This window comes from Opisthorchis viverrini, assembly GCF_000715545.1.
Source record: "Opisthorchis viverrini unplaced genomic scaffold opera_v5_460, whole genome shotgun sequence".
NCBI lineage: Eukaryota > Metazoa > Platyhelminthes > Trematoda > Opisthorchiida > Opisthorchiidae > Opisthorchis > Opisthorchis viverrini.
Genome location: NW_008752115.1, coordinates 267,654 through 281,003, shown reverse-complemented (window position 1 = coordinate 281,003; position 13,350 = coordinate 267,654). Strand labels below are relative to the sequence as shown.

The 13,350-nt window shown below is 40.4% G+C and overlaps 1 protein-coding gene across 1 annotated transcript in view; it reads left to right on the top strand.

Annotated features, from left to right (window-relative positions):
• Positions 1–13,350, top strand: part of T265_11179 (hypothetical protein) — a gene marked incomplete at both ends in the record, with an annotated part of 91,804 nt that overhangs the window by 29,778 nt on the left and 48,676 nt on the right. Inside the window, one exon of the mRNA XM_009177769.1 lies at positions 6,253–6,376. Within this exon, the coding sequence (XP_009176033.1) occupies positions 6,253–6,376 (124 nt within the window). The remainder of the gene's footprint in view (positions 1–6,252; positions 6,377–13,350) is intronic.

The window sequence follows — 13,350 nt, the reverse complement described above, 5'->3', positions numbered from 1 at the left end:
CTTCCCGAATATGCAAACAACTGGGTTTTTTAAATTTCAGATATATAAACACATATTTTTGAAGTGAATATACGGTACTTTAAAATCGTGATAGACTTTTTTAGGTGCAAATTACGTTTAAAGTGCAAAGCTCACTCTCTAAAATTCACACGAAATATTTAGAGCTTATATTGTTATGCCTTCAACCTATTGGTTGTTCTTCTTAGCATGTCACGAGTCATTATGCGTCCTATAGATTTTCTATACTATCAAAGGTTTAAATGGTCGGTCGGGCATTAGTAGATCTACTCACACTCGGATGTCGCGTCAATGGATATTAGGATTTCGGTACTTGGTGGCATTATCAGGTTAGAACTGGCACTTATTCCGTTATACCAGTTGTTGACCAGTTGTTGTTCAGTTGCAGAACAATTCAAAATCGGATGTGGAAAACAGTGCAATACGAAAGCCAATGCATCAGACTAGTGGACAGGTAAAAGAAAATCCACGACCCTGCTATTCTATACAACTAATCGTTTCACTACATAGAGGTGCCAGTGAGTAAAGAACGATGTCGCTATGGGTTTGCTCAGAGTTTCTCTTTCTGCTGACTTGACTGCGCGATCATCATCTTCGCATTTGTTTTGATCCATCATCCACCATGATGTGATGCTTAAAGCAGCCGCAAAGAAGAAAAACAAAGCACGTGTGTTAGGAGCTTGCATGTATTCATGCGTTTATGGTCAAGAAATGACCGCAAACGACTGGCTAACCTAAAGTACGTATTTCGTTTTAATGGCCCCAAATTTAATCACAGAGCAGGCAAATTTTAATTTATTCTAAAGCTCGTAGTAAGTGTTGGGGTAAACAAGATACTTTGGTACACATCTCTAACGGAAGAAATTGTAAAATACTTCAACGGTGGCCAATTAAGTGTGTTTGTCTACCGCTTTTGGTTTATCTCCTGGGCACTAAACTTTCCCTCTCTATCTCGTTAATGATAAAGCAATCACCAAAGATGGCTCTGTAAACGAGCAGAAAATACCATGAAATCAACGACGAAACGATTCTTTATTAACCGGCCGGGTTTTCCTTAATCAAACTTTTTGAAACTCTTCCGCTTTCAGGACTTAAAGTCGCTTAACACAAGGAGAACATTTGATTTAAACCGTTTATTCGTCTGGTAACAAACGAGACTTATGTCACGTGGTTCAAGGCGAGATTTGATTTGCTGGCTATGTGCAATACATTTATAAATATTTAAGTCTTTTGGTGGTACTGAGGGAAACAAATGTTATCTTAAAATGCAATATCTTGTGCTCAAATGAAGTATTTACTATAAAGGCGAACGAATGTGTTCAAACAGAAATTACCAACCGCCTAAATAGTAAAACAAGTGATGAATTGGATGGGAAGTGTGGTCTTACATACAAGTTTAACAGACAGTGCCGCAAAAGTTGCGGTGTACATGTTTCATATGAGGTGCATACTAAAAAGTATATACTTCGAAATTTTGCCATTTAAACATTTGCCTCAAACTACTATTTGGCGTATTTTTATTGTTTAATTTGGAGAGGAGTGAAAGTTATTTTTTGCAGAAAAACATACTCCAAATATAATGAAACCGCATATGGCACCGTTTTTGGATTATTTTACTGGCCAATTTAGCAATTAATCATTCAAACATTGTTGTGGAGATTTCGTCCTGTGAGTGAAGCCAATCTATGCTGAAAGGCCTAGAAACATTGTACAGCTGTTTCATTCTTATCGGGAATCATCAGCAGTGCGCATTTCACGAAACTCCCAAGAGTCTCGAACCCGCGACCTCCTGGCTAGTAGTTCGAACACTTAACCGTTCGGCCACGAGTGGCTGATTAGCAGTGTGATTAACTCTCACTTAGACGGGATATAACGCCGCTCGTCCATCAATCACGGGATCCACATCACGCGGTCATACGTGTTGACTGGCTCCTCGAGCAACGACTTCTCAGATAGAAGTTAAGTTTTCAAACCACTAACCGGGAGGTCGCGGGGTCGAGACTGTTCGGAGTTTTGTGGGATGCGCACTGCTGATGATTCCCAATAAGGATGAAAATTTGTGCAGTGATTTTCGACGTTTCAGCATAGATCGGCTTCACTTACAGAGCGAATTCTCTACAAAAATTTCAAATCTCCTCACATTACCAAAAATTCAAACATTCTATCCACGTAGTAAAATTTCCTGACTCAGAATGTGGACAAACAACAAAACAGCTGAATAAACCTGGTGTTCTCACCAGAGCGTATCACGAAATCTCCAGACCTGCAGTTCATATAATAAAAGATCAGACAAAAACCACACAAGATCATATATAGAAAACGTTTTGGACAGGTCTCTGCGCTGTGTGAGGCTTTTAATGATCTAAATTGAGCTTCTCGGCTTTGGAAGGGGGATTTGGTGTTGGTCGGTATTCTCTTACGCAACATTGCTAACGTGATTGGCGATAAAATCAGAACAACGGTCGCAGAATTTGTCGGATGTATATCCATTCTGGTAGCTGTCTCCGTGGAATTCTCAACGGTTGAAAACGTCTGTCTAAATTTAAAAGACTTAGCTACAGATTTTACGAAAGAGCGGATAAACCCTACTGACTAAGGGGATGATAGACCTCAGTCTTAGACATTCCAGTTCCCAATAATTTAGACAATTACCGCTACGTTTTATGCCGTATTAAAAAGGCCTTAATGTGGCCAAAAATTGCTTGCCGGCAATTTTCACGTTACGAAAAATCCTTTCATCAATTGGTAATCCAGAGTGGAGTTACAGCGAATACACACAGGTGCTGTGCATGGGACGTTCAATACTATTACCAAGTCAAAACGCCTCCGGGGTTCGCGGTCTTACGAAAAGATGATAGCACTAAAAAAGCAAGCCTGTTCTATTGTATTGTGAACGTGCAATACAGGTTCACGCGTGTCAGATAAATTTGCCCCAAAGGCTTGTTATGACGCCATCACGGTCCGCCTATTTGCGGTTGTGGCTTCCTACACGAGGGTATTTTTTCTATTCATGTGGATATTGTTTTTGAAGGTAATGAAAAGCACAGAAAATATGTGCTTATATATTTCGATTAGAAAATGCGCAAGTGACTGCAATGTATTATCGGACGGGGATAAAAACAAGAAATCAGGTTAAACTCCGAATTATTTTATGATGATACTGTTTTCGAAAGTTTACTAGATCAGGTGCCGACGGAATTTGAAAAGATCGAGCGAGTAAATCACATATGGGCACGTATTCTTGCGGTTTTAAACCTAATTCAAGCACAACATATCCAAAAAAGGGGGTTTTGAAAACTTTCTGTATGATTTAAAAAAGGACAAAATAATAGTGGTCTCAGTTTTGGGCACGTTTCCTGAAAGAAGAATGACCTCCTTCTCCAAAGGAGCCCAGAACACCTAGTAAGAGTGCAAAATAATCGGACTGAATGGCCGCCCCATAAAGAGCATATGCGTGGTTTATAGACATAACCCAATTGCAGCGATGGTAAGTCATGCCTCAGAGACTTTGTCTACGTCCAATAAAAATTCTGAAATCTTATTAGTGTATCTAGTTGCGTATTGTGCTTTCAACTCACCCGTAGCCGAAACTTTAAATGTTCGAAAAACTAGTTGCGATGTCTCTAAGTTGAAATCTGTGGATTTTTGCGTAGGTCGCACTAATTTTACTTCTCAGTAAGGACAAAATATCCGTACAGCACTTTTTGGGTTTTCAGTACGGACTGGCTTCACCCATGGGACAAATTCTCTGTTGAAATTTCCCATAATTTTACAAAACATCGCACATTAAAATGGCTGTGCCTATGCAGACTTCTTCAATCAATGGCGATGTCTTCAGCTTCTTGGGGCAGCAATAGTTCCCCGCAATGTAGACTTAAAATTTTTCTCCTTGCTCCTGGTACCTGTTAATTTTGTGTTACACAATCTTTACCTAACGCAACAACTTTACTTTTGTGCATTGCAAGCTCCTCCTAAGACTTACTGCAATATACCTCTGTTGTAATATCACTACCGTGTAAATCTAGCCAACTCCGCTTGAGCGCGAAAGTCCATTAATACAAAAAGGACGTTCAAGAATTTTGCGGCAACAATAAAAGATAATAGCACCTGTTCACACATTTGTCATTCACTAGACATGAAAGGAAATGAGACTGTTCCTGTTAGTCAATGCGCCAAGAAATCGATAACACGACGAGAGATCCGACGTGATTTTTTTTAAATCTAGGGGCGAAATTTGGACAATTGTTTATTTGGATACGATGTAGATCGTAAAGGTAAAATGAGGCATTCAAATGAATACGCAGTATGCCTGCTTAAGACCCATGAGGGCTGACCTACCTCTGAGAATTTATGGGCTCCCTGTGGGTAAACAATACCACTTTCAGAAGATTCAGGATTTAGATTTGCTCGCCTATATTCAGCAAGATATCGTGGTGCATTCTACCAGCAGCCTAATAACCGCTCGAGGACAGCTAATAATAACAGTGATCTCGTCTTTGTTGGTTTCTCTATGAATATCATAAACTATTTGTGGGCCTGATGTAATTACTTAAGAAAGCCAGATTTCCAGAGATGCTAAAATGTGAATCCACCTCGGTTGCACACGGATTTCCACATTTCTCCGGCAGAGTGACGAATACAGCGGTGACAACAATAACAACATTTTGAGCCATTTCTAATATATCATGGCTAGTTTAGGAGAATTTCAAGAGCTATACCCAACACGAATCAGGATAATTTCTCAAAGATTTTACGTGTAGTGGATACATAAGTGACCGTTTTTCGAGCAAACTTCCCAAGCCATGTTAAAGCCTATTCAAGAAATGCTACCAGCCAACAAGGAATAATCTCAGTATAACCACACGTTGTCCGGTAACGTTGACAATACTGATTTAGTACAAATGGTAAGCAACTGTAATAACATATGTCATAGTTAAATAATGCAAAACAAAATTTAATGGCAGTCGCGGTACTTGAACTCTTCTCCTAATGTGCCGCGAGCCAACATAAATGGGATACATTAACTGTGTTACTATTTTGTCTGCATAGAGGGAGGTATTATTGACGCGGATATCGTGTCAGTGGCCATCATCAGCAATAGTCACTACCAAAACGTCCTGTTATTATGTGAGGAAGGATATTATGGTCCCACAGGAACAAGGACAATAACGATGCGGGCACAGAGACGAGGTGGTCATTAAAACTAATAAGCATAATTTTTTTATGGAGCATCCTTGTTTTTGAGTCACATCGGGCTTGACCCATCCCACTTCTAAGAATAACTTCTAATTGAATACAATCTTAAAAGCGACCGAAATACTTAAAAACAATGAAAGATCCGAAAACCATTTTTTTTTGAGAGACGCAACTAAAACTCAGCTGAATCTATCGTTTTTGATGTTCTCAGGCAACTGAATGTAGCTGCACCAGGCCGCCTCATGTTTCAGTCGCTACGATATTCCAGATATCGCGATACATGCATATCTTTGTAATGTACTACTCATACATGTATCGTGATATCCCGAATATCGTAGCGACTGAAACATGAGGCGGCCTGGTGCAGCACATTCAGTTGCCTTAGAACATCACAAATGAGAGATGCAGCTGAGTTACAGGTGAGTCTCTCGAAAAAAAAACAAATTGGTTTCCAAATGATTGTATATTCGCTAACTTCGTGCAATTTGGTTTCAAGTAGAGCATACGTTTGACGGAAACCCGGGGACTGTGCCTACCTGATGAGCCCCAAAAAAGGGCAAAATCGGTCGTGGGCTGTCGACGGATTTTCAGCAACCTTATGAGTAGTACATCACAAAGATATAAATGAAAGACCTGCTTATTCAGATTGGAAAAACGAAATTATCTGAAGATATTTGACGCAGTTCGCTATACTCCGGGAAGTCCATTCTAATCCTCGATGTTAGTGACACCTAAAAGAAATGACGAAACCATATGTCATGCCGTTATTTCCAACACACGTTAAAGAGGTTTAAATTTACAACACTTCCGTCAAAGAATTACAAAACTGAGACAAAAAAATGTTTCTTGCATGTGAAATGTTGAATAGGCATTATCCGGTCCGAATAAACCCCACCTTGGGTTACACCAGATATATCGATCTAAGGGATGCGTAGCTCTGCGTCTAACTTCACGATTGGCCTTCGGCTTCTGACTGCACTGTGCTATAAACGTTCCCAACGCCAAACCAATACGTAAAATATTTCCTTTTTCCTTCAGCTGATGTGCCTTCAATGCCACTCAATTTGCAATATCACTACCTACAAGACAATGATTACTCCCTCGAATGGACACCTGGTCCTGATAACGGAGAGCCGATTAACACATATATCCTAAAAATCAAGTGAGTTTTGAATAGCGAATACACTCTCATTTGCAAACTAATCTGGCTTTTTCGCGAGGCTTTCCTTGACTCAGTTGAATCTCTCGGTTTTGATGTTTCCAGGCAACTGAATGTGTTGCACCAGGCCGCCTTATGTTTCAGTCGCTGCGATATTCGAAATTTCGCAATACATAAATTTGCTTTTGTGTTGCGAAGAATTATTCATCTGTGACTGGTAAAGAATTAAAGTGTAGGGGTCACTTGCTTTCGTTTATTGTAAAGTCTTCCAGAAATCCTGAACTCAGAAATCGGGGTATTTTATTAATTTTGACGCTTGCTTGTGCACTGATGTGGACACGGTTGCTTATTTTACAAATTTGCAAAACTTAATTCCTTACGTGTTTGAATAATGTTTTCCTAAATTTTTTGGTTACGCGCCACTGATAGTGCGTAGCTCGCTCAACAGCACTTGACATGTGTGTGGTTCCTCCGAGAGCACGATATTTTAAATATATTGTTGAACTTTGTGCGGGTCAGTGTTTTGTCAGAAGTGCGTCAATACTTCCCAAAGGACTTCGGTTTGTATTATGCCCAAAACAGACAAAGTGCACTAATATCTTTTACCAAATTTCTGTCTAATCTGCAAGAAAATCTTTCGAAAATCTAATTACAAACGATACTTTTGGACATACCATTTAATTCACTCACACATCATGAACTATGCGTATTTTGTCTTTACTGGTATACGGCTTCTAAATTATCTTCAAAATTTTGTGTATATCAGTTTCGAGTAAACTACACGACATTCAGTGCCATAATCCGAAGACTGAGTTTTTTGTGGTGTTAATTTGTATCAACATGATTCACATGAGAATCATTTATTGTACAAACTTGGCGTATTTCGGACGCAGATGTCATATCCAAGTTATCTGTTAAATGACTGGGAACCCCTGCTTTATCATGTACGCATATTTTTATTGAGGTTGAGTAGTGCAACCTAATTGGAACTTCCATTATCCCTACTGTACACATGTTAAATCAACGAGGGTTGGGCACAACTGATTTGTCCCCACTACATCAACTGTTGGCATAGCCACCTACAAACTTGACTCGTCTTTTAAAGAAATTAAAGGTGCAGTAGAGAATTTACCGGACAAACAATTGACAAACAATTGCTCACGCTCAAAAGTGTGCTCAGTTGCAGGTATAACTAAAAACTAAGAAAACGTTCGTTTAATTTTTTCCCAAACGCTGTTAGTACTAATTTTAACATGGCATGTTACATTACAGCTGCGAACGGAGTGCCAAATGGCATTCCAAACTTCTAGTGATAGCATTCACATAAAATAAAAACAATTTATGTGATATTTTGCATTTTGTTCTATTTGCTTTTGGCAAATTGCCGTTTGAAAAAGATACAGTACCAGCCGAAGGACTTAAAGCCCAGAGGTGTGAGACATTCCACTGTTTGACCGCGTAATTACGTTTATTTTCAAGAAACGGAAGTGCGATTAAACTTGCCGATTCATGCGCAAATATAATCCGTGTGCCAAGTTTCGGTGGAAAAGTGAAAGTTACCACCGTGAATTTGTTTTTTGTGCATTTCTCTGTTTCGTCAGATATCCTTGGTTCGTCCTGAAAACAGAATGTGTCAAGACCAAAACTATTCGAACAATATTAACTATTTTTCTGCTACACAAATATTTGGAATTTACGGTGTGCCAAAAACGCCGACCGGTTATTGGTTTTGTATCCTTTTTAATTGTGCGCTACATCTACAAAATTTGAACAACCGTCTTATCCCTATATGTTAACTCGATGTATTTCTATAGGCTAGTGAGTTTGACTACGACTCATGGGATGTAATTCTGTAATGGCATTTCAGTTATCTCAGTTTTCACTCACAAATAACTCAAAGTTAGGCTTGCATAGGATTAGGATTTCAATAACGCTATCAGGACTTTCAATGCTATGCATTCATTCAAACTGCTGTCAATGCTTAAAATGGTAAAAACGTTCGAGAGATCGCTTTCAGCGAAGGGAATTTTATTTCATCTATTCCAAAGAATTTTCAGCATAAATGGATTGGCTGTTCACTACCAAATATTCAACAAAAGACCAGCTTTGTTTATCGTGGGACTGTATGTAGAAGTGACGTGTTTTGAAGCGGACATATTGATTTGAGACAATCAAGTCAGTTTATTATTCATATATTATAGTAAAAGTTATTCGGGACTAAGGGGAATCAATCACAATGGGATGCATCTTTCCGGGCGGTGTGCTAGCGACATATGTGTCTAAGGATGCAGGTATCTACGCATGTTACACCACTTCATTTTTTGTAACATTTTAGCAGTATCAGGTAGCCAAGCACAAACTTATCTTTTCACAAGAATAACGTGCACATATGTGACTGTAGCTCACATACTTAGTCTTCTTTTCTCACCTGTAATGACCCACAGAGGTACCTGGAACTTGCATTCGCACGAAACAATGGTGACTGTATACAGAATCATCAACTTGAAAGGAAAACTTGTTCAAAGAAATTTCGAAGAGGCAACTTATGCTGCTTCAAATCTGCCATGGTAGTATTCATGCGCATTGATGCGATCGCTTCACAAACCTTTGGAAAATAAAACCACCGTAAAACCATTAGATACTGCTTCAGTTCAAAAAAACAAATCGTTTGTCGTTTTCAAATATTAGCATTTGCGCTAAATCCAAACAGTTGCGTCATAATCATCGCTTTCGTTCTTCTTGCGTGTAATTTTCTGGAAACCACCACAAAAAGTATAATTTATTGCTCACTGATCATACAGATGCAGGAAAAGTAACACAAGGGCACTCTCCGGTGCCAATCAAACCTGAAAATACATTAGATACTACTCTATTTCCCACTGGTATGTAGATGGATATTCCTAGGTACATTTCTGTCCTAAGTTCAATCAGTAGTCTGGTTCATTACGCTATGCGCTATACCTTTTACTCCCAAATGATGCGTTTCAGCCGACTCCTGTACAAACCCACGCTTTGGTCCACACAAACAAACAGATCGCTATCTCATATTCTTTCTAAATGTGCAGCCTGCAATCCGAGCTTGCTAACAGTACTCGTCATTGCCTCTAGATGTCTAATATATGCGGTTTCGACCTAAAGCTGCCACCTTGACATAGTGGTCGGGTTTCAGTGCTGCAATGATCCCGCGGGCTACACTGGCTGGAACTTCGTTCCACAAGGTGCAACCATTCCAGGAAGTCCAAAGGGGAGCAGCCAGACCAACAACAGCGAGACCCCGTACTACGAGTCATCGTGCTACGAGGCGGTCTGGGGGTAAAGTCGTACTGTCCTCTGCGACAGGAGTGTGAAGGCAGTAAGGTGTTGCCCCCAGGCGATTAGCATGTTCACATTTATGGAAGCAGCGATGCTGCCTTCCCCCGAGGAAGGACGGGTTAGAAAAGGTCGGCCCCAAAAACCGCACACTCCGATCGCCCAACGGTTGACCGTGACCGCCGGCGCATTATCCAATACATTCGAAATACTTTTAAAACCAAAGAGCCCGGTGCTGCTCAGAAGGCACCTGCTGTGCGCAGCCTGCCTTATTCCCTGCGCCCTCGGGTTAGGCCAACCCCCTACATCCGAGCAGGTCAGACTGTTGAGTCGTCGGCTCCGGATAGGGTCCCCAAAGAAAAAAAACCCTACATTTTCCCACTGCTTTGTGGGCCAGACTTTTGAGTCAAAGGCTCAAGGTGGGGTACCTCAACCAAACCCCCTCCCTCGGCCTGGACAACCGGGAAGTATCATTTGCCCGCGCAGTTCAGCGTCCACCGATGTCCCTCCCCAATCCCTTCCCACTGAACAAGCAAACGTCGCTGGGCCATTTGACTGTCAGTCATCTGACCGAAGGGCCTTATGCTCCTCGCTGCCTACAAACATTACATGCGGTGTTCATGATTGCGGACGAAAAGCTTACAAACCATGCTATCCCAGCTCTGAGTTTCGCAAAATTATGCAGAGAAAACCTATCCCGTTTGTTGATGCGCATTGAAATATGATGCTCGGTGCACAGCACAGTCCAAAAAGAGCAAATATCTGGAAGCAGTACACAATTGTCCGTGTTAAGTCTACTTTAAAATGACATGTTCTTCTTACTACAACCGAAAAAGAACCTAGAATTAAAGCAAGCATTCAAACAAAGCTGAACATTCATGTGCCACCAGATGTTGCTTGTTGTTCGGTATTGCTTCATTGATGTGGCTGTTGTACACAGTCGAACATAGCTACTGAAGAAAAACATCGTCACAGGGTCGATTTACGTTCAATGCATCTCCAGGTTTCTTTCTCACATCAACTCAATGGTATCGTTTTTATTTTGGCCTAGGTTCTACCCAACATAATAAAACCCGAAGGTAGAGTTGATCTGAAATGTCCTAATACCAACCCCGTGAAATACTATGCTAAAATGTTTAGCGCTTTAGTTTTCAGTCAAACGGTGTCCGGATAAAATAGGCCTCTCCTGCGGTTTCGTCCCAGGAGGAATGACTTGAAGTATAGATATCACAAACGTTTCCAAATTCACTGTTCCCCATCAAACGTACAATTGGAGAAGGACAACTGTGGTTCAGCGATCACTCGGGATTTCTTAATTTAGGCTTTGTTGACTTTGCTGTAAATGACACTGCTTGTGATATAAAAGGAACCGAAAGCACAATTTCGGTAAGGAACCATAGATGGGTCCGAGTAAGTTTGTAGTCGATGGGGACTTCCGTGGAGTCTCAACATTTCACGAGTTATAGTCAAGAATGGTCGCAAAGGGACCAGAGATAAATACAAACAAGACAAAAGTCAAAACAGAGTAAATTCGAATACGTTGCCTTGGTGACTCTTCTCCAACGAGTTTCGCTATCGCCTAAAGTGAGATAAAACAGATCTCTTGGAAGTAGTTACGCTGTCCGTGCACAAAGTTTCTGGTATTTTATTGTCAGTCATTTAAATCACTCGCTGAGGCATAGGTTTTTAATAAGACGCGAAGGCTAGCTATAAAACGCAATCGTTTTGAGTCTACACAAACTTTGTGGAACTTCTCAGAAGAGAACGGGGTGCATAAAAACAACATAAAATCTGCTAACACAAACGACAAGCCAATATCTTGTAAGCCGTGGATATATGAATGAAGCCTTCAACTCTGCATATGATGTTAATTTATCAATAAACAGACAAACTTCAAAGGCGTTCCCCTTACAACTTTTGGCCTATTTGAAGATTCTATCTGTACAGATTTCTATTCTGACTACAAACAAAATCAGTTCCTTTAAGTTAGTTAAGCTTTGAGGAGCCAAAGAAAGTTCAAACACGCGACACCGGCCACATGGCTGAGACACAGTCGCTGTTATATTCTGTTCGCGCGTGAGACAGTCGGTCTGCTTACCGGAAACTCGTGGTTTTTAGACACCTGGACATGATCACCTTACTCATTTGTGGAATCATTCCAAATGAGGTGCACCGACCGGTTTTAAAAGGCTGAGTACTGGTTTATTTTTCTTTGGCACAAACCGACTTCATTTTGAAGGCGAACGTTTGTCAGTTTTAGAAAGTTTGATGATGCAGTTCCCAGAGGCGCGCCGACCGACCATCGTAGCATTGACAGATACTTGGAGTTTGAGGTGATGACTGGATGAATCGTACTGATTAAACTTTGGTCGTATTCCCATGTTTTGTAGTACACTCGATTGATGGGATTTCAAACCGCACATGACCAAGTAGAGGTATTGCTAGTGATCTGAAAGGTACTATATTCTCAGGCATTCACAATACGTCGTTCACATAACGTCATCAAGCACACCATTCACTCAAAGGACTGAATCAAAATTTGTACGGCATTATGTGGGCAGCTGCTTGTAGGTCTTTTCGTTTGAGGTCATCTAGAAATACCGGTGCCCACTGATGTATTATATTAGTCACGAAAATTGAAGCGAGTAATGAATATTGCGAAATTCATTTGAATTATAAAAAACTTTGCTGGTGTAGGGTGGTTACAAACTGTGTTTCGATTATTCAGTTGGAACGTACATTTCCCATCTTCAACCGTTCAGTTGGACTTTCTTAGTACCATGAAAGCTGGGATTACACCATTCCTTACACATCTTCATAACATATGATAAGAATTTAACTTTGTGTTGGATAAGCACGTTTGGAATTTGTTAGGTTCATCTTCATTCTTTATTTTCATAAATAATATGTCAGTGTATATAGGGTCATGTATTTGCTTCGAAGTAGAGACATTCTGTCAGTTGTCATGTTCCTTGGAGAGGTGTACCAAGTCCGCATTTTGATGTGGCAGTTCACACGCTTTTTGGGACGTGTTAATCCCACATGATGTCATGTCTAAATTCTTGCCAGCATACTTTAGGTTTGTTATCGATCTCCACAAGTGCCTTATAGAGACATGTCTTCAAGGCATTTTTTCAATAAGGACGTGAAGACGACCAATGGGGTTGAATTTTACATCCGACATTCGAGAGGAGAAATATTGTAATGAATTTAATACCAAAAGTTACCGGCTGGTTTCCAGCAGCTAGGTAAAATTTACCCGAGAGAATGCGAGCTACCCGGCCCACGTAGAGCACTGATATGCATTGAAAACGCGGTTTCCAAAGGCAACGGAAAAGTCGAGTAAATTCCATGAAAATGTTGACACCACCGTGCACCCTTTGGATAGCTCAAATTAGTTGTTTAACAAAATGTGAATTTTCACTTTTATTCACCGACCCTATTACTATGATAGTACCGATCAACTCAGTAATGAATAGCGTGCTTGAAGCCATGCTTCATCCAGGAAATGTGCACAAATCCTCTTCCGTAAGGGTGATTACAAAATTTTGGACGATTTTGAAATGACTAACTGAATTTTAAGCGAAAACCGCAACCTTAAGCAACCTCAATGCCTCTCAGTAACCAGACTTCCCTAACTAGCTAATTTTTTCTCCAGTTATTTCAAG